The 25,327-nt window shown below is 40.7% G+C and overlaps 4 protein-coding genes across 6 annotated transcripts; all 4 read left to right on the forward strand.

The window, feature by feature from the left end:
* Positions 1-225: 225 nt before the first annotated feature.
* LOC120288111 (probable disease resistance protein At5g66900) lies at positions 226-4,653 on the forward strand. Its single transcript, XM_039301478.1, has 5 exons — positions 226-1,082; positions 1,878-2,284; positions 2,480-2,841; positions 3,380-3,591; positions 3,684-4,653. The coding sequence occupies exons 1-5, from the start codon at positions 404-406 to the stop codon at positions 4,517-4,519; spliced, it is 2,496 nt and encodes an 831-aa protein (XP_039157412.1). The 5' UTR covers positions 226-403; the 3' UTR covers positions 4,520-4,653.
* A 131-nt stretch (positions 4,654-4,784) lies between these two features.
* On the forward strand, positions 4,785-9,798 carry LOC104418606 (probable disease resistance protein At5g66900). 2 transcript variants are annotated; one of them, XM_010029989.3, is made up of 6 exons: positions 4,785-5,019; positions 5,474-6,535; positions 7,059-7,465; positions 7,640-8,001; positions 8,501-8,727; positions 8,829-9,798. In XM_010029989.3, the coding sequence occupies exons 2-6, from the start codon at positions 5,884-5,886 to the stop codon at positions 9,656-9,658; spliced, it is 2,478 nt and encodes an 825-aa protein (XP_010028291.2). In that variant the 5' UTR covers positions 4,785-5,019; positions 5,474-5,883; the 3' UTR covers positions 9,659-9,798. The 2 variants fall into 2 exon arrangements, with proteins under 2 accessions (XP_010028291.2, XP_010028292.2); XM_010029990.3 differs by having other exon boundaries at positions 9,228-9,798.
* A 1,563-nt stretch (positions 9,799-11,361) lies between these two features.
* LOC104420455 (probable disease resistance protein At5g66900) lies at positions 11,362-15,950 on the forward strand. The gene is made up of 6 exons (XM_039302446.1): positions 11,362-11,550; positions 11,941-12,190; positions 13,318-13,724; positions 13,920-14,281; positions 14,808-15,022; positions 15,115-15,950. The coding sequence occupies exons 1-6, from the start codon at positions 11,362-11,364 to the stop codon at positions 15,948-15,950; spliced, it is 2,259 nt and encodes a 752-aa protein (XP_039158380.1).
* Positions 15,951-19,879: 3,929 nt separating this feature from the next.
* Positions 19,880-24,040, forward strand: LOC104418608 (probable disease resistance protein At5g66900). 2 transcript variants are annotated; one of them, XM_010029992.3, is made up of 5 exons: positions 19,880-20,796; positions 21,369-21,772; positions 21,889-22,249; positions 22,728-22,939; positions 23,049-24,040. In XM_010029992.3, exons 1-3 carry the CDS (start codon positions 20,289-20,291, stop codon positions 22,030-22,032), a joined length of 1,056 nt encoding a protein of 351 aa, XP_010028294.2. In that variant the 5' UTR covers positions 19,880-20,288; the 3' UTR covers positions 22,033-22,249; positions 22,728-22,939; positions 23,049-24,040. The 2 variants fall into 2 exon arrangements, with proteins under 2 accessions (XP_010028294.2, XP_018718127.2); XM_018862582.2 differs by having other exon boundaries at positions 23,522-24,040.
* Positions 24,041-25,327: the final 1,287 nt, after the last annotated feature.

Here is a 25,327-nt window from a genome sequence, read left to right on the forward strand (position 1 = left end):
ATGGACATATTCAACGACTATGACAGGTCTTTTTAAACCCTTAAATGATTAAATAAAGGAGTGTCAGATCGATGCTTCCAATGGTCGCTCTTCCTACGAAACTTCCCATATGATGACTAACTTATTTGGCCGGAAAATAATCTTTTTTTTTTTTTTTTGTGAATATCGGAAAATAATCTTTAACCACCACTTTTTTTAGATAAAAAGTCTAACTCGCCTTTCCCTTCATCTCCTTTCTCCAGTGCTGCTTCGGAGACCAAAGAACTCCTCTTCCTCCTTGCCTCTGCAGAAGACCCAGAAGAGAAAGCAGCGAGAAGCATCCTTTGCAAATCTCGGGACGTGGGGTTTCAGTTCCTCGAAGGATCTAGGGTTGTTCGTTCTGTGAAGAAAGAAAGAACGAGAAATGGTTGATTCTACGGGAGCTGCTTTAGGAGCAGCATTCCAAGAGCTGTTTGGTCTCGTTAAGCACCTGGTGATGACTATTGCCGCGTTTCGTAGGCAGTTAAAGAAGATCAAAGCCACTTTGGTCAGCATAGAACCGATCATCAAGGACATCAACAAGTTCAACGATCAGCTGGACCGTGGTCCGGAAGAGATGGCTCCGATCAAGGAACTGTTGGATAAAGGCAAACGACTGGTCGACAAGTGCCAGAAGATCCACGCGCTCAATCTGTGTATGAAGTATAAGCACTCGAGAAGGCTGGCCGCCTTCAACGCGGCAGTCGTGGAGAAGTTCCAGCTTTACATGCCGCTCCTGGGTGTGAGGGACGGAAAGGAAATGTCGGTGGGCGTGAAGACGATCGGGGAAGACGTGAAGGAGATCGGGGAAGACGTGAAGGAGCTCAAGGAATGGTTCGTGCTAGTGAACGGCAGGGCCCTCCAGAGCGAGCTTGAGACTTCGAGCGACCTTGCGGTCCCTGCAGCGCCCGATTTCTTTGTCGGTTCAGAGGTGGAGGCATCCTTGAGGAAGCTCAAGGAGCAGTTGCTTGAGGAGGGAGCGTCTGTGATTGTTGTGACCGCCCCGGGTGGGTGTGGGAAGACCACTCTGCTTAAGAAATTGTGTCATGAAACGGCAATCAAAGGTATGTGTGATTAGTGTTTTGATTGATTCGGAACTAAAAAAAACTAGGGATGAATTTATTGAGTTGATCATTGCCGATTGATATCCTGGACTTAGTAGGAAAAAAATGAAAAAGAAAGAAAAATAAAAATATAAAATTATAAAAATTGTCTATGTAAGAGCCGGCTTGTCATGTTGGATGGCTGGCTGGAAACACTTTGTGGGCAAATCATCTAAAGGTTCAAGACTCAGTTGGCAAAATTGAATTTAAGCAAAAGAAAAATTAGCAAAATGAAATAATTATGACTAAATTGACATCTGTACAAAAAACTTAGAGTTTTTTTTGGGTAATTATGCTGCCATTTATGTGTATAGGATCTGTTGCCTGAATGATGTTCCTCTTTTGGACATATTTCAATAATTGAATCCCATTAAATCTTCTCTCCCTCTCAAGCAATTCACTTTCTATTAGATGTGAATGTTAGCACAGAGAATTGCTTGGGGTATCGTGCAGATTGATGTTTCATCAAGAAGAATCTTTTTTTCGTAGTTCCGTTTCCGGTTTGTTATCACGTCCAATCTTCCCAAGCTTTTAGATATGCAATAACTCGCTTCTGTTTCATTGCGCTGAGCACCTTTTTTAATCAGCTGAACCCTCCTGTTCACAGCCACATGCTTTAGACTTATTATTTCTGCTATATCGTATCTACTTAGCTCAGTTTCTTATCCTACCGAATTCATTAATGAAATGTGCCGAGGCAAAATTTCATACTCTTTGCGAGTAATAGGGATCAGAGTTACTGTGGTTTCCATATAGGCAAATTTAAGGACAAAATTATGTTCGTCCCTATCTCGAAGAAGCCCAACCTGACAGACATTGTCCAGAAAATGTATCAACACAATCGTTTAGAGGTACCCAAGATTAAATCAGAAGAGGGTGCAGTTTATTGCTTGCAGCAGCTGCTCAAGAAAATAGGACAAAGTCCTGTGTTGCTCGTGCTGGACGATGTCTGGAAAGAATCGGAATCCATAGTTGACAAATTTGTCTGCGATGATAACAAAGATTACAAAATCGTGGTGACATCAAGATATGAGTTTCCTCATATCCATTCTGTGCATCACCTGAACCCACTGACTCATGACGAAGCTGTGGAACTTTTTCGTCGATGTGTTACTGTTGATGATAGAAGCACGCGTCCACCAGATACTCAGCTCTTGAATGAGGTACGCTCTCGCTTGCGCTCATCAATTATAGGACTTCGCATGGTCATCGAAACTCTGGGTTAATTTTTTCTTTAAAGAATATGTTTAATAAAATCAAACCTGCCTATCCCTACTTTCAACTCTCTTTCAAAGAGAGGCCTTGCTTAGTGCTATATCAAGTTCCGACAATTACTGTATTTTTTTTTACCGTGGCAGATAGTGGAACACTGTAAGCGATTGCCATTGGTTATTAAAGTCGTTGCCAAGTCTCTCCGAGGAAAGAATTATGCATTTTGGAAAAAAAAGCTTCGTGAATTGTCCGAAGGTCATTCTCTTCTTGATTTGGACACCGAGATTCTAGCTTGCCTCAGAAAGAGCTTGGATGATTTGGATGGTGACCCTTCGATCAAGAAACGTTTCATGGACCTCGGCTCATTCCCGGAGGACTGCAAGATCCCCGCCACTGCCCTTATTGATATGTGGGTGCAATTGTACGAGCTAGATTTCGATGGTGTGGACGCTGCTACTGACCTCCATGAACTCGATTACAGGAACCTAGCTGATCTCGTATTACCCAGGTATTGCACTGAAGTTCATTTTGTTCTCTTAACCAACTTTTCTAGTTTTCTACTACCGTGAGATTTCCTCATCAGATTCTAGTCGGCATATGATTAGTTTTTTATTTTTATTTTTATACGTGATAGAATGCGTGTGAAATGGACAAATGCATGATGAGATCTTTGCACCAAGATCGATAGAGTAATTTATGTCATTTGATGACCCGTATCTAACCCCAAAATCATTAGATTTTTCATAGCGCTACGAACTATTCTATTCCCAAAAAAGGGCATTCTACACGTTTTGAATCCACACCCCAGTTACTGCGCCTGACCTTCAGCTGCAGTGTGTTCCGCAGTGCAACGGTCAAATGGTTTATACATAGGCCTCTAAAGAACATTTCTAAGTCCTCACTTAACTTCTCAAGAGTGGGAAAGATCAATGTCTTCTTTTTCTGTTGAATTGATATTATCAAATGCATGGCCATGGCGCTAGAATTTAGCTCAAGAAACTCTAGTGCAAATGCTTATATCCAAGTGTTTGATTGCATACATACAGGAGAGATTCAAAAGACGATGACGAATCTTACCGTAGCCACTATGTTATGCAGCATGATCTGCTTAGAGAGCTGGCTATCATGGAGTGCAACCAGGGGGAAGTAATGAACAGAGAGAGACTCATTCTAGACTTGATGGGAAATAACTTTCCCAATTGGTGGATAGAGCAAAAGCAACAACCTCTCCATGCTCGTCTAGTGTCCATCTCCACAGGTTTGTAATTCTCCCTCTCTCAAAGATCTACAAGGAAAAATTCATTTGGTTGGTGGTTAGTTACCTTCTAACCTTCTTTGATCATAACGCAGATGGAAAATTCTCAACACCTTGGCCAAATCTCAAATTGCCTGTAGTTGAGGCTCTTGTCTTGAATTTTCGGACCAACATGCAAACCAAAACCTATGCTTTGCCTGAATTCATCGCAAATTCCCCCATGCTCAAGGCCTTGATAGTAACAAACTATAGCTTCTTTCCCGTTGAGCTGGGCAACTTCCATGTCATCGGGTCCAATTTAAGGAGGATCAGGTTTGAGCGTGTCACGGTTCCATTCCTAAGCATGGGAAAATTATGCTTGCATGATTTAGAAAAGATATCATTTTTCATGTGCGACATTAGTCAGGCTTCGACGTCGACCAATGCCAAAATCTCAGATGCAATGCCAAACTTAAAGGAGCTCGACATGGACTATTGCAACGATCTTGTGAGATTACCAGATGACATCTGTGAGATAAAGCCTTTACAGAAGCTTAGCATCACAAATTGCCATAATTTCTCTGCTCTCCCTGAACAAATTGGGCAATTAGCATATCTTGAAGTGGTTCGGCTTAATTCTTGCACAGCCTTGTCACGGTTACCAGACTCAATTAGAAGCCTACAAAATCTGAGACTTCTCGATATACCTGAATGCCTGAATCTGACCGCATTGCCTGATCAAATTGGTCATATGGTTAGTCTCTATAGGATAAACATGAGAGGATGTTTGAAGTTGTCTGGATTGCCAAAGTCAATTGTAAAGTTGAGGAACTTAAGGAAGGTGGTTTGTGAGGAAGAAAAAGCTGTCCTGTGGGGTCCTCTTAAGAACACTCTCTCTCAATTGGACATAACTCTCTTTGAAGAAGAACCCAACTTAGATTGGCTTGAGTGACCAAGGTAATGACATCGATGGTATGTGGAATTTTTATCAAATATTGAAGGTCGTCTTTACACTTTTTCATATTGATGTGGACCGATCAATCATATTCTTTTCTAATATTTTCTTAAGTCACATTCATGCTTGCACCTAGATAATTTACTTCTCTATGACTATTGAGGATCCTAGGGTCGAATTGGCCTGGATTAACAAGATCGATTGATTTTGACTCCTTTATTTGTAAACTCGAAAAACACTCACGCTTTGTTCACCACGCCAGGTCTTAAGACTCTTAGGGAAGGGTCTTAATGAGCTAACCACTAAAGTGGCGCAATGCCAAACGCTAACGGCGCACTTGCTCTCCTAACTCCACGGCAAAGCGAGGCATCTACTCATATGAATGTGCGTACGTACACAGAGAGAAGGGTTGGATTGGGGTAAAGTGACTATGATGTGGTGGTTTGTTGGGGCCTTCGATTGCCCAGAGGAGGTCAACACCTTCTCAATTCCTTAAGGTATAAAATGTTTTAACTTTATCATAATTTTCATATCCCGTCCAATCGAAAAATTATCTTGCTCTTTATTTCTTGAATTTACATTATAAATTATATTCATAGTATCTGACCTCGTCCAATATATTCGAAATACACCACCAACCTCCTAATAGTAGAATCTGTATTTTTACCATCAACATCGAATACTCACTTTTAATTTTAAAGGTCACATGGTTGGTTAAAATGCTTTTTAATTTTCAGTGAGATCTACTAAGTTTACCATAAAACCTATGGAAATCATTGTTGAATTGGATTGCAGTGCACAAAAATAAAATAATCCATTCATGATACGGAGAAGATTAAACCTTGGCTGTCATATTGTTAACTAAACGTCTTGGGCTAACCGTGATAAATGGGTCGTTCTAAAATTACGCAACCTAATTTCATTCATTCTTTTTCAACTTTTCCCTCGCAGGGCAACTTGCGACGAGGTCAACGACTAACGACATGTCTTCTTCAACGCCTAACGTCATATAATAAAGGAGTACCTCAGGGAGGCCCCCAATGGCCGCCCCTAGTAGGAAACTTCCCGGATGATTACCAACATATTCGGCCCGAGAATAAACTTCCACGACCGCAAGCTACCGCTTTTATAAAAAGAGTCTCTCTCACCTCTGTTCATCCCATTCTCCATTGTTGCTTCAAAGACCAAAACATTCCTCTTCCTTCTCGCCTCTGCAGAAGACCCAGAATAAAAAGCAGGGAAAAGCATCCTCTGCAAATCTCTGGACGTGGGTTTCAGTTCTTCGAAGCATCCTTGCGACCCATCGAAGTTTTGGATTTTTTCTTGGATTGTTTGGTCTGTGAAGAAAGAAAGAACCGGAAATGTCTGTTGATTTTGCAGGAGCTGCTGTGGGAACAGCATTCGGCGAGCTGTACTCGCTTGTTAAGGAGGTAGCAAAAACTGTTGCCGCGTTTCATCCCCAGCTCAAGAAGATCGAATCTACCTTGAGTGAGATGGACCCGATCATAAAGAAAATCTACTATCTCTACGAACAGCTGGACCGTCTGAAAGAGATGGATCCGATCAAGGAACTATTGGATGAAGGCAAAGGACTAGTCAACAAGTGCTTGATGATCCACCCAGTCAATCTGTACAAGAAGTATACGCACTCGAATAAGCTGACTGAGTACAACGCAGCTGTCCGTGAGAAGTTCCAGATTTATGTGCCGCTGCTAGCCGCTAGGAACGATGCAGAGATGTTGATGAAGATGGAAGAGATCATGGGAAAACTCAGCTCCATCTACTCCAGTCAAGCAAACGGTGGGGCCCTCCAGACCATGCTTGAGGCTCTGAACAACCTTTCAGTCCCTGCGGCGCCCAATTTCATTGTCGGGTCAGAGGTGGAGGCGTCCTTGAGCAAGCTCAGGGAGCGTTTGCTCAAGGAGGGAGCGTCCGTGATTGTTTTGACTGGTCCGGGCGGGTGCGGGAAGACCACTCTGCTTAAAAAATTGTGCCATGATGTAGCAATTGAAGGTATGTGATTATTATTTTGATTGATCCAGAACTAAAAAAAGTAGGAACGACTCTATTGTATTGATCCTCGCCTGTTGGTCTTTTCCAATAATCTTTTGGTTAGCCATTTATCTGTATAGGAGCTATTGACCGAATAACATTCCACCTTTGGAAATATTTGAATGATTGTATCCCTTACCTGTTCTCTCTGTCAAGCATTACAGTTTCTGGTTGATGTGAATATCTGCATATAAAGAATTGCTTGGTGGACGTTTCATCAAGAAGTCTTTTTTCTTACGTCCAATCTGATAGATCTTTCCCAAGCTTTTAGATAGCAAGAACTGGCCTCTGTTTGATTGCGCTGGGCACCTTTCTTAATTAGCTGAACCCTCCTTTTTACAGCCATATGCTTCAGGCTTATTTTTTCTGCTATATGGTATGTACTTAGCTCTGTTTCTTATCCCACTGAGGCCATTAAACGAAAAGCGTCACGGCAAAATTTAGTACTCTTCGCAAGCAATGACTTACTGTGGTTTCCATACAGGCAAATTTAAGGACAACATCATGTTCGTCCCTGTCTCAAAGAAGCCCAACCTGACAGACGTTGTCCAGAAAATGTATCGACATAATGGTTTCAAGGTACCCGAGATTAAATCGGAAGAAGATGCAGTTCATTGCTTGCAGCAACTGCTCAACAAAATAGGACAAAATCCTGTGTTGCTTGTGCTGGACGATGTGTGGAAAGAATCGGAATCCATTGTTGACAAATTTGTCTGCGATGATATCAAAGATTACAAAATTGTGGTGACATCAAGATATGAGTTTCCTCGTTTTCGACCTGTGCATCACCTGAACCCACTGACTCATGACGAAGCGGTGGAACTTTTTCTTCAATGTGCTACTGTTGATGATAGAAGCATGGGTACACCAGATACTAAGCTCTTAAGTGAGGTATACTCTCGCTTACGTTCATCAATTATTGCTGGTTTTTCCTTTAAGGGTTATTCTAATAAAATCGGACCTGCCTATCCTTACTTTCATCTCTCGTTCATCAAAGAGAGGCCTTGCTTTGTACTAATCATGACTATCAAGTTCTGGTAATTGCTTCTTTTTGCTTTGTGGCAGATAGTAGAACACTGTAAGCGATTGCCATTGGTTATTAAAGTCGTTGCCAAGTCTCTTCGGGGACAGCATTATGCATTTTGGAGGAAAAAGCTTAATGAATTGAATGACGGTGGTTCCCTTCTTGATTCGGAGGTGGAAATTAATACTTGCCTCAGAAAGAGCTTGGACGACATGAATGGTGACCCTTCAATCAAGGAACGTTTCATGGACCTTGGCTCATTTCCGGAGGATTGCAAGATCCCCGTCACTGCCCTTATTGATATGTGGGTGGAATTGTACAGGCTTGATCCCAATGGTTTGCGCGCCTTTACCGACCTCCATGAACTCGTTTCTAGGAACCTAGCTGATCTCGTAGTCACCAGGTATGGCTCTGACGTTCGTTTTGTTCTCTCATTCCAACTTTTCCAGTTTTCTACTGCTCTAAGAGTAGCTCATGGAATTCTAGTTGGCATCTGGTTAGTTTTTCCTGATACGTGATGGTTGTAATGCATATGTGAAATGGACAAAGGCATGATGAGATCTATGCACCGAGATTGAGAAAGTAATGAAAAAACCCAATAAGTTTATTTTTGCTGGTACGAGACAAAATATCCTGTTTGCCCAAAAATGGGCGTTCTAGATGTTTCGAATCCACGCCACCTGACCTTCAGCCATAGTGTGTTCTAGATAGTAAAGGTCAAATGATTTATACGAAGTCTGTAAAGGACATTTCTAACTCCTGATTTAATTTATTAATAGTGGGAAAGATCAGATGCCTTCATTTCCTATAGAACTGATATCATCATGTGCCTGGCACTAGATTTTAGCACAAGAAACCCGAGCACAAATGCTTATCCAAGTGTTTTGATTGCATACATACAGGAGAGATTCAAGTGACGACCACGAATCTTATAGCAGCCACTATTACAATGGCCACTATGCTCAACAGCACGATCTGCTCAGAGAGCTGGTTATCATGGAGTGTGACAAGGGGGAAATAGAGAAGAGAGACAGACTCATTCTAGAGTTGAATGGAAATGAATTTCCTAACTGGTGGAGTGAGCAAAAGCAACAGCCTCTTAGCGCTCGTCTAGTGTCCATCTCCACAGGTTAGTAGCTCTCTCTCTCTCTCTTAAAGATCTATGGGGAAAAATTCAACTGGTTAGTTAGCAGTTAGTTACCTTTCTAACCTTTTATAATCATAATGCAGATAAAACATTCTCAACACACTGGCCATATCTTGAATTGCCTAAAGCTGAGGCTCTTGTCTTGAACTTCGACATGCAATCTAAAACTTATACTTTGCCTGAATTCATTGAGAAGGCAGATAAACTGAAGGCCCTGATAGTAACAAATCACAGTTTCTTTCCGGCTGAACTATGCAATTTCCATGTCGTTGGAGCCAATTTAAGGAGGATTAGGTTTCAACGCGTCACAGTTCCTTTCCTAAGCATGGGAAACCTATACTTGCATAGTCTGAAAAAGATATCCTTTTTCATGTGCTATATTAGTCAAACTTCAACGTCGAATGATGCTAAAATCTCTCATGCAATGCCGAATTTAGTGGAGCTCGATATTGACTATTGTGATAATCTTGTGGCATTACCAGATGGCATTTGTGAGATAAAGCCTTTGGAGAAGATTAACATCACAAACTGCCATAATTTCTCCACTCTCCCCGCACAAATTGGGCAACTAACCTCCCTTGAAGTGGTCAGGCTTAATTCTTGTACATCCTTGTCACTATTACCAGACTCAATTAGAAGCCTCCAGAATGTGAAACTTCTTGATATATCTGAATGTCAGAAATTGAGTGCCTTGCCGTATCAAATTGGTCAAATGGTTAATCTCGACAGAATAAACATGAGGGGATGTTTGAAGTTGTCTGAGTTGCCAAGATCGATCGTGAAGTTGAGGAAGTTAAGGAAGGTGATTTGTGAGAAAGAAAAAGCCGTCATGTGGGGGCCTCTTAAGGACACTCTCCCTAGCTTGGCCATCTCTCTCTTCGAAGAAGAACCCAACTTAGCTTGGCTTGAGTGACCAAGAGGGAGTAATGACGTCGACGATGTGTGGCTTCTTATCAAATATGGAAGGTCGTTTTTGAACTTGTCAATATTGATGTGGACCGACAAGTCATATTGTCTTTGATATTTTCAAGTCAGAAATTTTTTATTTTAATTTTTTCTTCGTCCCATTTCTTTCTTTCTTCCTCCTCACCAACAACGCTGCTGCAAACCATAGCCACCTTGTGCCTACCATTGCTGTCGTTGCCAATGCCTAACTCGCCGCTCGTGCGCTTCACATCTGAAGAGAGAAGTGTGCCTACAATGTCATATGAGCAAAGCTTTTGGTGGTGTTCGTGCGTGGCTTTGGTGTGGTGGTAGCTGTCGGAGTGGCGCAACTGCAGAAAATCGTTGCTGGTTGTGGTAAGGGGTGATGGGTTCCCAAACGGTTCAGTTCCCCATCCCAAAATCGAGAACTGGATCGGAGGGAGTGGTTCCCCATTTTTGGAATTGGGGATTGGACTAGAAGTGCTTGGAACCGGATCACATTGGACCGATTGGTCCGGTTCTCGGTTCTCGGACAGTCCACCGGTCACGTATGTTTGAAATGCAAATTCAAACATGCAAAAAAATCAAATTACTTCCAAATTTGTGGGAGCATTGACCAACAAGTTATACATTTTATCTTTGCCAAAAAGCTGAGAAAAGCATGCTTTAGGTAGCTGCATGGCTTGGCTTTTATTTGAATCCCTCCTACAGTTTTTGTATGCTCGTTCGACGTGGGACTTTCGGAGCGGCTTCTGTCCGTTGGCTTTTGTTCACAACCATCATTTTTTGCTGGGCAAATATAGTAATTTGCTTCGGGAGCTCTTGCAGGTGAGAGGGAGCGAGAGAGACGGGGGGAGTGCGTGTGCGACACGAATAGAGAGAGCTTTGATTAATTCAACATCGACTGCTAGCAGAGGCAGTCTACGAAGTTTTTGATCTCACTTTTAGCAGGATCTACTAAGTTTACCATAGAACCTATCAAAATCATGATAGAATCAGATTATAGTTTATGCTAATGAAATTATTCATGCATGACACGAATAGAGAGCTTTTGCTGGTCATTTGAGTGGTTAAAGGTTTTTGATCTTACTACTAGTGGGATCTACAAAATTTACCATAAAACCTATCGAAATCACGATGGAATCGGATTATAGTGCATGCTAATGAAATTATCCATTCATGATTCGGAAAAGAATAAAACTCGGCCGTTACTTGCTTTCCTGATCGTCTTGTGCTAACCCTGATAAATGGGTCGAGCCGGGAACTACCCAAACCTAAATTCGTACCATTCTTTTCCAACGTTTTGTCCGCCGGATCTTCCTCGGGGTTAATCCAAAGTCGCTGGATAACATCGGGCTGGATGAAAGTTGCCGATTAGCTCTCTCGACAAAGTCTTTCTCCCGATGCAACTTGCGACACGGACATGGTCAACGACTGAGAAATTTCCAATGGTCGCTCTTCCTAAGAAACTTCCCATATGATGACTAACTTATTTGCCCGGAGAATAAACTTCAACCACTACTTCTAGAAAAAGAATCTATCTCGCCTTTCCGTTACATCTCCCTTCTCCGTTGTTGCTTCAGAGACCCAAAAGCTCCTCTTCCTTCTTGCCTCTGCAGAAGACCCTCGCGACCTATCAAAGTTTTGGATTTTCTAGGCTTGTTCGGTCTGTGAAGAAAGAAAGAACAAGTAATGGTTGAATGCGCAGGAGCTGCTGTGGAAACAGCATTCGGTGAGCTGTTCGCGCTTGTTAAGGACGTGGTGAAAACTGTTGCTGCTTTTCGTGGCCTGCTAGAGAAGATCGAGTTTACTTTGAGCTCCATAAAACCAGTCATCAATCAGATCGACACATACAGCAGTATGCTGGACCGTCCGCAAGAGGTGCACCCAATCAAGGTTGAACAACATGCAAATGCCTTTATGGAAACATTGGAGTGTCATAAGAGCTGGCGGTCCCACAAATCAAAGAGGATTGCGTGATTTTCGAGATTACAAATGGGTTACAACATTTGATTCACATGTTTCCCTTGATTTCCGAGATATCACAGATTCCAGACGCGTTTTGCAGATTTTATAATTATGTTTTGATAACTTTCCCTTTTATTAATATATTTTCCTTTATTTTGTTATTAGATTTCATTTATTTGGTTATTTTCTAAATGGCGATCTCCTTATAAATAGGCGCTAAGATAATGTAATATGCACTTCTTTATTCAAAATAAACAGAGTCTTTTGAAATTCTTTCTAAGTATAACTTTCTCTGCCTCGAAGGAGCTCATGGAGTCGTCAAATTCCATGTTAGCGAATGCCGAGGCCCTCCAGAGCGAGCTTGAGGTTTCGGGTGATCTTGCGGTCCCTGCGGCGCCCGATTTCATGGTCGGGTCAGAGGTGGTGGCGTCCTTGAGCTTGCTCAAGGAGCAGTTGCTCCAGGAGGGAGCGTCCGTGACTGTTGTGACCGCCCCTGGTGGGTGCGGAAAGACCACTTTGCTTAAGAAATTGTGTCACGAAGCGGCAATTAAAGGTATGTGTAATTAGTATTTTGATTGATTCAGAACTGAAAAAAGTAGGGATGAATTTATTGAAATGATCCTCAATAGTTGATCTCCTCTAAAAGCCTTTTGATTAGCCATTTGATGAAAGTTATAAAAAAAAATCTTAAAATCTATTATATGAATGTAAATTCAGTCATAAATATTTTAATTTTACTAATTTAATCCTAATTTTTTAATAAATTGTTAATATAATCCTTCCTATCAATTTTAAATTGAACATGCTGACATTGATACATGACCGGTGTAGACGTAGATAATTTTTATATTTTTAATATATTTTTTGAACTTTTTTATTATTTTATTTTATTTTCCTTTTTATTTTCCTTTCATTTCCCTTTTCTTCATTCTAAGACTGTCAAGGGTTGTAGGGCGACCACATAGGGTTAGCCGTCGAACCTCGTCAGACTTAATACGAAAACAAATGAAAAAGAAAGAAAAATAAAAATAAAAATTATAAAAACTCATACATTTAAAAAAAAATCATAGAAATTATCTACTTTCAAGCCGACATGCCATGTCGGATGGCTGTCCACGTCGATGGCAAATATGTCAAAAGCCTTAAGATTCAACTGACAAAATTGAATTTGACTTAATGAAAAAATTAGCAAAATGAAAGGTTTATGACTAAATAATATCTATACAATAAATATGACTTTTTTTGGTAATTGTCCTGCTGTTTATGTGTATAGAAGCCGTTACCTAAATTATGTTCCTCTTTTGGACATATTTCAATAATTGAATATCATGACATGTTCTCTCTGTCAAGAAATTCACTTTCTGGTAGATGTGAATGTTAGCACAGAGAATTGCTTGGGTCTTACGCAGATGGATGTTTCATCAGGAAGAATCTTTTTCTCGTCGTTCCATTTTGGGTTTGATATCATGTCCAAGCTTTCAGATATGCAATAACTTGGCTCTGTTTCATTGCGCTGAGCACCAGTTCACAGCCATATACTTTAGACTTAGTATTTCTGCTATATGGTATCTACTTACCTCTGTTTCTTATCCTACCGAATTCATTAAAAGAGAAGTATCGTACCAAAATTTCATATTCTTGCAAGCGAAAGGAGTCAGACTTACTGCGGTTTCCATTTAGGCAAATTTAAGGACAAAATCATGTTCGTCCCTGTCTCGAAGAAGCCCAACCTGACAGACATTGTCCAGAAAATGTATCAACATAATGGTTTCAAGGTACCCAAGATTAAATCAGAAGAGGGTGCAGCTTATTGCTTGCAACAACTGCTAAAAAAAATAGGACAAAATCCTGTGTTGCTTGTGCTGGACGATGTCTGGAAAGAATCGGAATCCATCGTCGACAAATTTGTCTGCAATGATATCAAAGATTACAAAATTGTGGTGACATCAAGATACGAGTTTCCTCATTTCTGTCCTGTGCATCACCTGAACCCACTGACTCATGACGAAGCGGTGGAACTCTTTCGCCGATGTGTTACTGTTGATGATGGAAGCAAAAGGGCACCAGACACTGAGCTCTTGAATAAGGTATATTCTCGCTTGCGTTCATCAATTACAGGACTTCATATGGTCATCGAAACTCAGGGTTATTTTTTTCTTTAAAGAATATGTTTAATAAAATCAAACCTGCCTATCCTTACTTGTATCTCTCTTTCAAAGAGAGGCCTTGCTTAGTACCATATCAAGTTCCAATAATTGCTTGTCATTTTTGCCCCTGTGCAGATGGTTGTACACTGCAAGAGATTGCCATTGGTTATTAGAGTCGTTGCCAAGTCTCTCCGAGGAAAGGATTATGCATTCTGGAATAAAAAGCTTCATGAATTGTCTGAAGGTCATTCCCTTCTTGATTTGGAGACCGAGATTCTAGCTTGCCTCAGAAAGAGCTTGGACGACTTGGATGGTGACCCTTTGATCAAGGAACGTTTCATGGACCTCGGCTCATTCCCGGAGGATTGCAAGATCCCCGCCACTGCCCTTATTGATTTGTGGGTGGAATTGTACAAGCTAGATTTTGATGGTGTGCGTGCTGCTACTGACCTCTATGAACTCGATTATAGGAACCTAGCTGATCTCGTATTTCCCAGGTATGGCCCCGAAGTTCAATTTGTTCTCTCAACCAACTTTTCTAGTTTTCTACTACTGTAAGATTTCCTCATCAGATTCTAGTCGGCATATAATTAATTTTTTTTTATAGATGACAGTTATAATGCGTTGAAATGGACAAATGCATGATAAGATCTTTGCACCAAAATTGATAGAGTAATTTATGCCATTTGATGACCCGTAGCTAATCCCAAAACGATTAGATTTTTCATAGCGCCACATCTATTCTGTTCCCAAAAATGGGCATCCTAGATGTTTTAAATCCACACCACAATTACTGCGCCTGACTTTCAGCTGTAGTGTGTTCCGCATTGCAATGGTCAAATGGTTTATACATAGGCCTCTAAAGAACATTTCTAACTCCTCACTTAACTTCTTAAGAGTGGGAAAGATCAATGTCTTCTTTTTCTATTAAATTGATATTATCAAATGCATGGCACTAGAATTTAGCTCAAGAAACTCAAGCGCAAATGCTTATATCCCAATTTTTTGATTGTATACATACAGGAGAGATTCAAGAGATGACGCTGACGAATCTTACCGTAGCCACTATGTCATGCAGCATGATCTACTTAGAGAGCTGGCCATCATGGAATGCAATCAAGGGGAAGTAGTGAACAGAGAGAGACTCATTCTAGACTTGATGGCAAATAACTTTCCCAATTGGTGGAGAGAGCAACAGCAACAGCCTCTCCGTGCTCGTCTAGTATCCATCTCCACAGGTTTGTAATTCTCCCTCTCTCAAAGATATGTAGGGAAAAATTCATATGGTTGGTAGTTAGTTACCTTCTAACCTTCTTCAATCATAACGCAGATGGAAAATTCTCAACATCCTGGCCAAATCTCGAATTGCCTGCAGCAGAGGCTCTTGTCTTGAACTTTAAGACCAACATGCAAACCAAAACCTATGCTTTGCCTGAATTCATCGCAAATTCCCCCAAGCTCAAGGCATTGATAGTAACAAACTACAGTTTCTTTCCCACTGAGCTGGGCAACTTCCATGTCATCGGTTCCAATTTAAGGAGGATTAGGTTTGAGCGCGTCACAGTTCCGTTCCTAAACATGGGAAAGATATGCTTGCAGGCTTTAGAAAAGATATCCTTTTTCATGTGCAACATTGGTCAGGCTTCGACGTCAAATGATGCCAAAATCTTAGATGCAATGCCAAACTTAAAGGAGGTCGACATTGACTATTGCAACGATCTCGTGAGATTACCGGATGACATCTGTGAGATAAAGCCTTTGCAAAAGCTTAGCATCACAAATTGCCATAATTTCTCTGCTCTCCCTGAACAAATTGGGCAATCGACGTCTCTCGAAGTGGTCCGGCTTAATTCTTGCACAGCCTTGTCATTGTTACCGGACTCTATTAGAAGCCTCCAAAATGTGAGACTTCTTGATATATTTGAGTGCCTAAATCTGAGCGCTTTGCCTGATCAAATCGGTCAAATGGTTAATCTCAAGAGGATAAACATCATAGGATGTCCAAAGTTGTCTGGATTGCCAAAGTTGATTGTAAAGTTGAGGAACTTAAGGAAGGTGGTTTGTGAGAAAGAAAAAGCCGTCATGTGGGGTCCTCTTAAGAACACTCTCCCTAGCTTGGACATAACTCTTTTTGAAGAAGAACCCAACTTAGATTGGCTGAAGTGACCAAGGCATTGTAATGATATTGAGGGGTGTGGACTTTTGATCAAATATGGAAGGTCGTTTTTTAACTTTTCAATATTGATGTGGACCGACAAGTTATATTTTCTTTGATATTTTCAAGTCAGAAATTTTTTCTTTTATCTTTTTTCTTCTTCCCATTTCTTTCTTTCTTCCTTTCTTCCTCCTCCTCCAAACACAAACAATGCCACTGCAAACCATAACCACTACGTCTCTACTATTACTATCATCACCAATCCTAACTCACCGCTTGTAACCACCAAGACCACTTCAGCATTGCCCTCTCTCTCTCTCTCTCTCTCAAATCGGAGGTGCAAATTCAGATCTAAGCTGCTACAACCTAATGTTTGAGGTCATGGCAGCCTTAACTCGGAGGTCCTCCAACCAACAACAACGCCACTGCAAACCATAACCACCATGTCCCTACTATTACTATCGTCACCAATGCCTAACTCACGGCTCGTAACCACCACAACCACCACTTCAGCATTACCTTCTCTCTCTCTCTCTCTCTCTCTCTCTCTCTCTCTCTCTCTCTCTCTCTCTCTCAAATTGGAGGTGCAAATTCAGATTTGAGCCACAACAACCTAATGTTTGAGGTCACGGCGGCCTTAACTCAGAGGTTGCGACCTTGAATTTGAGGTAGTGCACTTCAGATCTGATGAGAGAGAGGTGTGCCTGCAGTGTATGAGCAAAGCTTCTGGTTGTGTTCGTGCATGGCTTTGGTGTGATGGTGGCTGTTAGAGTGGCACAGATATAGAAAATCATTGCTAGTGGTGGTTAGGGTGATTGGTTCCAAGTTCCCATCCCAAAACCGATTTGGTTCTCCATTTTCAGAATCGGGAATTGGACTGGGCAATCTTACAAAACCGATTTGGTTCTCCATTTTCAAAATTGGGAATTGGACTGGGCAATCTTATGGAACTGGTCGCATGTGCTTGAAGTGCAAATCTACACATGAAAAAAAAATCAAACTGCTTCAAAATTTATGTGAGCATTGACCATGCTTGACAAGTTCTACACTTGATCTTAGCCAAAAGGCTGAGAAAAGCATGCTCTAAGTAGTCTCATGGCTTGGCTTTTCTTCGCAATCCCTCTTATAGCCTCTGCAAGCCTGTTCGATATGGGACTTTCAGAGCGGCTCGTGTCCATTGGCTTTTATTCACAACCATCATTTTTTGCTAAGCAAATATAGTAATTTGCCTCAGGAGCTCTTGCAAGTAAGGGGAAGCGAAAGAGACGGAGGGAAAGAGCGTGCAACATGAATAGAGAGCTTTTGATTAGTCCCACGTCGATTGCTAGCAGAGACTAACAAGCAGGTTTCCTATTTAAGAAGCTATGGATGGGATGGGATAGAACGATGAGTGCCTTTCTCGATCACTTGGCGAAAATGAAGTGTAGTGATTGTATGACAACATCATTGAGAAAGCCCTTGCATGGAGTCATTTTCAATGCCATAATCATGTGACTTTAAATGGTTTCTTTAAAGATTTTTGAGAAATAAAATTAAAGTTTTAAAAAATAAATAATTGGTTCGGTCTAGTGGGTGACTGTTAGTTCCAATTTTATGGAATCGAAAATCAACTGATTTTATGGAATCGAGAATTAACCGGCATCTCTAGGGACCAAGTCGACTGAGTGGTTTTGATTTGGTCAGTTTCTTTTTCTCATCCTTAATGGTGCTGATTTTAGCAATAGGGGCTTCGGCAAGTGGTCTCATGCCACGTGGAAAACACAATATACAGGCCAACGGCAAGTCAATGGCATAAGTGTTGTCAGATAAAAAGAAAATGGCATAAAGGTTTTGAACAAAAAAATTTGTGCCATAATTTTAAAAACTACTCCTATTAGAAAAAGGAATGGCTTGAATCGTTACCGGGTGTTGTGAATCAAATTAAATCCAGCATATTGAGACGTCCGGTGCGAATAAGTGCAAGTCCTTTCTGTTTTTCTTTTCCCCTTTCTTCCTTTGCTTCCCCTTTTAATTTTCTCCGCTTTTCTTTTCTTTTCTTTATTTTCTCTTTCTTTCCTGGGCACTCTCGGCCTGCTCTGTCCAGTAAGAGCTGAGCGCGCACTTTCTTCTCTTCTTTGACTTTTCAACGTTTTCTTTTATGTTTTTTCTTAGACCCATCTTTGACCTAGTCGAAAAGTCCAATATTGCATATGCTATGTCGTCATCACGTATGCACGCATTCATGTTTTCAAAAACAGAAGCGCACACAACACACAAGAGTCATCTCGGGAGGTAACATAAGGTAAATCTTTCGCTTGATTATGTCTCTGGATAAACAAAACGCCTTCATGTTTTAGGAAATCAAATGATAAAAAGGAATTTAAAGGATTTCATAAAATAAAATAAAAATGTGGTATGATGAAATGGGCATTGTAAGGATCTTCTCCAAACTTAACCAAACTTTCGGTCCAAAGATCTTTGATTTCACAATAGACAATCACCTTCATATTTGCATCTAGATAATTTACTTCTCTAAAAACTATTTAGGATCCTAGGGCCTGGATTAATAAAATCGATTGATTTTGACTCCTTTATATTCAAACTTGAAAATACTCACCCTTTGTTCACTACTTAGATTAATGAGCCCATCACTAAAGTGGCGCAATGCCAAACACTAATGGCACACCTAATATCCTGAGTTTGGCGACAAAGTGAGACATCTACTCATATAAAGAGTTAATGCCACGAAAAACCTTAAATTGATTTTAAACTAATTTTTTTACTATAAAAACCCCAAACTAGTACACATGTGGTAAAATTTATTCAAAACTAATTTTTAACCACTAAAAACCGAAAATTGCCCCAAATTAATTATGTGATCGCCAAAAAACTCAAAACTGATACTTTGTGACAAATATATCAATTATTAAATTAAATTAATATCACGAAAAATCACAAAATTAGTACACCTATCACAAACGGAAGGTAAAATCTCAAATTGATACACCTCACAACTGTCACGAGTCATTTAATTCAGCAGTTTGACAATAAAATTTAATGTAAACTAACGAACAATAATTTGTTATAAGATTACCGATTTAGGATTTTTTTGTGGTCAAAAAATTGATTTAGGGTAAATTTGTCATATTAATATTAGTTTGAAGTTTTTCATTGTTAAAAAATGAGTTTGTGTACTAATTTAAGATTTTTCATGATTAAAAAATAAGTTTTGAATAAATTTATTATTGTATCAATTTATGATTTTTCGTAAGATTAACCTTCCATACAATTGTCTGTACACTGGATGGGGGTAAAGTGACTATGACGTGGTGGTTTGTTGGGGCTTCGATTGCTTAATGGAGGTCAACACCCTCTCATTCCTTAAGGGATAAAATATTTTAAATTTATTGTAATTTCCATAGTCTACCCAATCCAAAAATTAGCTTCCTCTTTATTCCTTGAATTTTACATTACGTATTATATTGGTAATATCATCCAATATGTTCAAAATGCATCACCAAGTATATAATAGGAGAATCTGTATTTTACCACTGACATCAAATACTCACTTTTAGTTTAAAAGTTCATATGGTTGGTTAAAATATTTTCAATTTTTAGTGGAATTTGTTAAGTTTAACCTAAAACCTGTCAAAATCATGATCGAATTGGATTATAGTGCACGAAAATAATATAATCCATTCATGATACGAAGAATATTAACCTTGGCTGTCACACCCTTAACGTCCTGGGCCAACCGTGATAAATGGGTCGTTCTGAAATTTACGCAACCTAATTTCATCCATTCTTTTTCAACGTTTCCCTCGCATTGCAAATTGAGGCAAGGTCAACGACTAACGACATGTCTTCTCCAACGCCTAATGTCATAAAATAAAGGAGTACCAGAGCGAGGCCAGCATTGACCGCTCCTCCTAGGAAACTTCCCAGATGATGACTAACGTGTTCGGTCCGGAGAATAAACTTCCACTACCGCAGCTACCGCTTTTATAAAGAGAATCTCTCTCACCTTTCCGTTCATCCCATTCTCCATTGTTGCTTCAAAGGCCAAAACATTCCTCTTCCTCCTCGCCTCTGCAAAAAACCCATACCAAGAAGCAGAGAAAAGCACCCTCTGCAAATCTCGGGAAGTGGGTTTCAGTTCTTCGAAGCATCCTTGCGACCCATCGAAGCTTTGGATTTTTTCTTGGATTGTTTGGTCCGTGAAGAAAGAAAGAACCAGCAATGCCTGTGATTTCGCAGGAGCTGCTGTGGGAACAGCATTCGGTGAGCTGTGCTCGCTTGTTAAGCACGTAGTGCACACCGTTGCCGCGTTTCGTCCCCAACTTGAGAAGATCGATTCCACCTTAAGCGAGATGGACCCGATCATAAAGGACATCTACCATCTCTACAAACAGCTGGACCGTCTGAAAGAGATGGATCCGATCAAGAAACTATCGGATGAAGGCAAAGGACTAGTCAACAAGTGCTTGAGGATCCGCTCGCTCAACTGGTACAAGAGGTATACACACTCGAACAAGCTGACCGAGTACGATGTGGCTGTCCGTGAGAAGTTCCAGATTTACATGCCCCTGCTAGCCGCAAGGAACCATGCGGAGATGTTGATAAAGATGGACGAGATCATGTCCAGATGGCCTGGTCAAGCAAACGGTGGGGGCCTCCAGAGCGGGCTCGGGACTTGGGGCAACCTTTCGGTCCCTGCGGCGCCAGCTTTCATGGTCGGGTCAGAGGTGGAGGCGTCCATGAGGGAGATCAAATTGCGGTTGCTCAAGGGGGGAGTGTCTGTGATTGTTGTGACCGCCCCAGGCGGATGTGGGAAAACCAATCTGCTCACGAAGTTGTGCCATGACGGGGAAATTAAAGGTATGTGTTGATCAGTGTTTTGATTGATCCAGAACTAATTAATGTAGGGATGAACTTATTGGTTTATGCTTGCCTATTGGTCACCCCTAATAGTCTTCTGGTTAGCTACTTCTGTGTGTTGGAGCTGTTACCCAAACAACGTTCCAATTTTGGACATATTTGAATGATTGAATCCCATTCCCTGTTCTCTCTGTCAAGCAATACAGTATCTTGTAGACGTGAATGTTTGCACAAAGAATTAATTGGGTATTATGCACATGGATTTCATCAAGTAAAAGAATCTTTTCCTCATCGTTTCATTTAAGGTTTAATATCATGTCCAATCCGATAGATATTTCCCCAGCTTTTAGATATGCAATAACTTGCCTCTGATTGATTGTGCTGAGCACCTTTCTTAATCAGCTGAACCCTCCTCTTCACAGCCATAGGCTTCAGATCTATTATTTTTGCTACATAGTATCTGCCTGGCTCTGTTTCTTATCCTATCGAATTCAATAAACTAGAAGTGTTGGGGCAAACTTTCATACTCTTAGCAAGCGATAAGAGTCAGATTTCCTGTGGTTTCCATATAGGCAAGTTCAACAACATCATGTTCGTCAGAGTCTCAAGGAAACCCAATCTGATAGACATTGTCCAGCAAATGTATCAACATAACAGTTTAAAGGCGCCCGAGATTGAAGCAGAAGATGGTGCATTTAGTTGCTTGGAGCAACTGCTCAACAGAATAGGACAAGATCCTGTGTTGCTTGTGCTGGACGATGTCTGGGGCAAATGGGAATCAATCCTTAAGAAGTTTGTCTGCAACAGTATAAAAGATTACAAGATTGTGGTGACATCAAGATATGAGTTTCCTTATTTTCGTCCTGTGCATCACCTGAAACCACTGACTCATAATGAAGCCGTAAAATTATTTCGTGAATCTGTTGCCGTTGATGATGGAAGCATGGATGCACCGGATGATGAGACCTTGGATCAGGTATACTCTCTCTTGCGTGCATCTCTTAGTTTGTACTCTTTCATCAAAGAGAGACCTTGGTTTGTATTATTGAGGTTTCCTATCTATTTTATCCTCTCTTTTTTTCCATTTGGCAGATAGTGAAGCGCTGCAAGGGATTGCCATTGGCTCTTACAGTCGTTGCCAAGTCTCTCCGAGGAAAGGATCGTCCAATCTGGGAAAAAAGCTTCTTGATTGGTCTGAAGGTCATTCCCCCTTGGGTTCGGACAGCGAGATTCTAGATTGCCTCAGGAAGAGCTTGGATGACTTGGATGGTGACCCTTCAATCAAGGAACGTTTCATGGACCTCGGGTCATTTGTGGAGGATTGCAAGATCCCTGCCACCGCCCTTATCGATATGTGGGTGGAAATGTACAAGCTAGATTTTAAAGGCGTGCGTGCTATTGCTGACCTCCACGAACTTATTTACAGGAACCTAGCTGATCTCATGGTCACCAGGTATGGCTCTGAAGTTCGTTTTGTTCTCTCATTCCAACATTTCTAGTTTTCTACTGCCCTAAAAGTAACTTATCAGATTCTAGTTTTTCCTGATACGTGACGGTTAGAATGCATGTGTGAAATGGACAAGGGCATAATGAGATATTTGCACCAAGATTGAGGGAGTAATTTATGCCATTTGATGGCCCATGACAAACCCCAATATGTTTAGTTTTCCGGTACTATGACAAACTATCCCGTTTCCCCAAAATTGGCATTCTAGATTTTTCGAATCCACACCACCTGACCTTCAGCTATAGTGTGTTCTGCATTGTAAAGGCTGAATGATTCATACAAAGGCTTGTAAAGAACATTTTTAACTCCTGACTTAATTTCTCAAAGGTAGGAAAGGTCTTATGTCCTCTTTGACTTGATATCATCAAATACCTAACACTACACACCAATGCTTACATTTAAGTGTTTGATTGCATACATACAGGACAGATTCAAATGATGACAATGAATCTTATGGTGGCCACTATGCTATGCAACACGATATGCTCAGAGAGTTGGTTATCATGGAATGCAACGATGGGGAAATAGAGAAGAGAGAGAGACTCATTTTGGAGTTGATTGGAAATAATTTTCCTGATTGGTGGAGCAAGCAAAAGCAACAGCCTCTTGGCGCTCGTCTAGTATCCATCTCCACAGGTTAGTAACTCTCCCTCCCTCCCTCCCTCCCTCCCTCCTCTCTCTCTCTCTCTCTCTCTCTCTCTCTCAAAGAACTTAAAGGAAAAATCCAATTGATATTGTAATGCAGATAAAACATTCTCGACTCCCTGGCCAAATCTTGAATTGCCTAAGTTGAGGCTCTTGTCTTGAACTTCTAGAATGACATGCAATCTAAAACTTATTTGCCTGAATTCATTGAGAAGGCAGATAAACTCAAGACCCTAATAGTAACAAACCATAGCTTCTTTCGGGCTGAGTTGCACAATTTCCATGTCCTTGGATCCAATTTAAGGAGGATCAGGTTCCAACGCGTCACAGTTCCTTTCCTAAGCATGGGAAACTTGCACTTACACAATCTGAAAAAGATATCCTTTTTCATGTGCTATATTAGTCAAACTTTGACATCGAATGATGCTAAAATATCCGATGCAATGCCAAACTTAGTAGAGCTCGACATTGACTATTGTGATGATCTTGTGACATTATCGGATGTCATATGTGAGATAAAGCCTTTGAGGAAGCTTAGCATCACAAATTGCCATAATTTCTTTGCTCTTCCAGAACAAATTGGGCAACTGACATCTCTCGAAGTGGTCAGGCTTAATTCCTGCATAACCTTGTCACAATTACCGGACTCAATTAAAAGCCTTCAAAATGTGAGACTGCTCAATATATCTGATTGCCAGAAATTGAGCGCATTGCCTGATCAAATCGGTCAAATGGTTAAGCTTGAGAGGATAAACATAAGAGGGTGTCCGAAGTGGTTTGGGTTGCTGAGGTCCATCATGAACTTGAGGAACTTAACGAAGGTGATTTGTGAGAATGAAAAAACCAGCATGTGGAAGCCTCTTAAGGACACTCTCCCAAGCTTGGACATAATGTTGTTCGAAGAAAAACATGACTTGGCTTGGCTTGGCTTGAGTGACAAAGTCAGCAATCTAATTTAAGATATTATTGATATGGTTCCTGTAATTTCTCTTCTTACCTTAACTATCCTCAATCATCCCTAATTTAGGGCTCTTGTAAGACAATAAACAGAAACTACGATATCTTCAGATCGACCGGTAATATTTTCTTTAATATGTTCAAGTCAGGAATTTTTTCTTTTAATTTTTTCTTCTTCCCATTTATTTCTTTCTTCCTTTCTTCTTCCCCTTCCTTCTACCACCAACAATGCCGCTGCAAACCATAACCACCGCGTCCTTACCATAACCGTCATTGCTGACACCTAAGTCGCAGCGCCTTACCACCACGGACCACTTCAGCATCGCCTTTTCTCTATCTCTTATTTCTGAGGTGGAAACTCAGATCTGAGCCTCTGAAACCTAATGTCCGAGGTCATGGCGGCCTTATATCGGTGTCGCAAACTCGAATCTGAAGTAACGCGCTTCAGATCTGATGAGAGAGAGGGGCGCCTGCAATGTCATCTGAGCAAAGCTTCTGGTGGTGTTCGTGTGCCGCTTTGGTGTGGTGATGGCTGTCTGAGTGGCGCAGCGGTGGACAATCGTTGCCAGTTTTGGCAGCAGGGGCTCCGGCAATGGTGGTGCTGCGTTCCTTTTCGCGAGAGAGAGAGAGAGGGGTGTTGGAGGGTGGAGAGGGATGCTGCGTGAAAAACGCGGTATACAAGTCGACGGCAAGTCAATGGCATAAAGGTTTCGAAGAAGAGAGGGAGAAGGGAGAGGGAGGAGAGGGATGCTGCTTGGAAAACGCGGTATACAAGTCGACGGCAAGTCAATGGAATAAAGGTTTTTCCGAAAGGGTGTCATGAAGGTTCACGGAGGCCGACGTGTCGAATTTTTAAGGGGAATATATAAATTAAACCAATTTTCAGTTCAATATTAGTATGAATTAAAAATTCAGGAATAATATTGAATATTAAAAAGGAAAGTTCAAAGGTCACCGCGTGTGGTGAAACATTTCTTAGGGACGTGGGGAGATGGACTTTTACAATTAGGTATGGCCCATGAAAACGATTTTTTTTTTTATCGAACATGAAAATGAATTGAACATGTATAAAACATAGCTTCCTTTTTAATTCCCATTTATCCATTTTTCTCTTTAACACGATATATCCTACTCTTTTCGAACCTAATCTAAAAGTTTTTTTTTGAAGTGATTCTCACTTTCAACTTTTTGCCCTTCTTCTTTTTTTTTTTTTTTTTTTTTTTTGGTTGCAAATCTTGCAACAAACACATTTTACATTTCTTACGCCATTTTGGAATTTATTTCATAAATTAGTAACATTTTCGAAATGCCTTTTATCAAACATTTCTCAAATCATTTAGGAACTTATTCCATAAATCAGTTTGTAATGTAATACACAATTATAAGCTTTCATTAAAAGTTCTTTACCAAAAAAAAAAATTA

Source organism: Eucalyptus grandis, chromosome 9, assembly GCF_016545825.1.
Source record: "Eucalyptus grandis isolate ANBG69807.140 chromosome 9, ASM1654582v1, whole genome shotgun sequence".
NCBI classification, from domain to species: Eukaryota; Viridiplantae; Streptophyta; class Magnoliopsida; order Myrtales; family Myrtaceae; genus Eucalyptus; species Eucalyptus grandis.

What these genes read in the sequence shown, in the direction of transcription:
- LOC104420455 (XM_039302446.1), top strand. Translation starts at nt 11,362, where the DNA reads ATGGTTGAATGCGCAGGAGCTGCTGTGGAAACAGCATTCGGTGAGCTG. An exon ending in TGCTGGACCGTCCGCAAGAG is followed by an intron (nt 11,551 to 11,940) that starts GTGCACCCAATC and finishes TCTGCCTCGAAG; the next exon opens with GAGCTCATGGAGTCGTCAAA. An exon ending in GCTGATCTCGTATTTCCCAG is followed by an intron (nt 14,282 to 14,807) that starts GTATGGCCCCGA and finishes GTATACATACAG; the next exon opens with GAGAGATTCAAGAGATGACG.
- LOC120288111 (XM_039301478.1), top strand. Translation starts at nt 404, where the DNA reads ATGGTTGATTCTACGGGAGCTGCTTTAGGAGCAGCATTCCAAGAGCTG. An exon ending in ATACTCAGCTCTTGAATGAG is followed by an intron (nt 2,285 to 2,479) that starts GTACGCTCTCGC and finishes TTACCGTGGCAG; the next exon opens with ATAGTGGAACACTGTAAGCG. An exon ending in GCTGATCTCGTATTACCCAG is followed by an intron (nt 2,842 to 3,379) that starts GTATTGCACTGA and finishes GCATACATACAG; the next exon opens with GAGAGATTCAAAAGACGATG.
- LOC104418608 (XM_010029992.3), top strand. Translation starts at nt 20,289, where the DNA reads ATGGACCCGATCATAAAGGACATCTACCATCTCTACAAACAGCTGGAC. An exon ending in CCATGACGGGGAAATTAAAG is followed by an intron (nt 20,797 to 21,368) that starts GTATGTGTTGAT and finishes GTTTCCATATAG; the next exon opens with GCAAGTTCAACAACATCATG. An exon ending in ATGATGAGACCTTGGATCAG is followed by an intron (nt 21,773 to 21,888) that starts GTATACTCTCTC and finishes TCCATTTGGCAG; the next exon opens with ATAGTGAAGCGCTGCAAGGG.
- LOC104418606 (XM_010029989.3), top strand. Translation starts at nt 5,884, where the DNA reads ATGTCTGTTGATTTTGCAGGAGCTGCTGTGGGAACAGCATTCGGCGAG. An exon ending in CCATGATGTAGCAATTGAAG is followed by an intron (nt 6,536 to 7,058) that starts GTATGTGATTAT and finishes GTTTCCATACAG; the next exon opens with GCAAATTTAAGGACAACATC. An exon ending in ATACTAAGCTCTTAAGTGAG is followed by an intron (nt 7,466 to 7,639) that starts GTATACTCTCGC and finishes GCTTTGTGGCAG; the next exon opens with ATAGTAGAACACTGTAAGCG.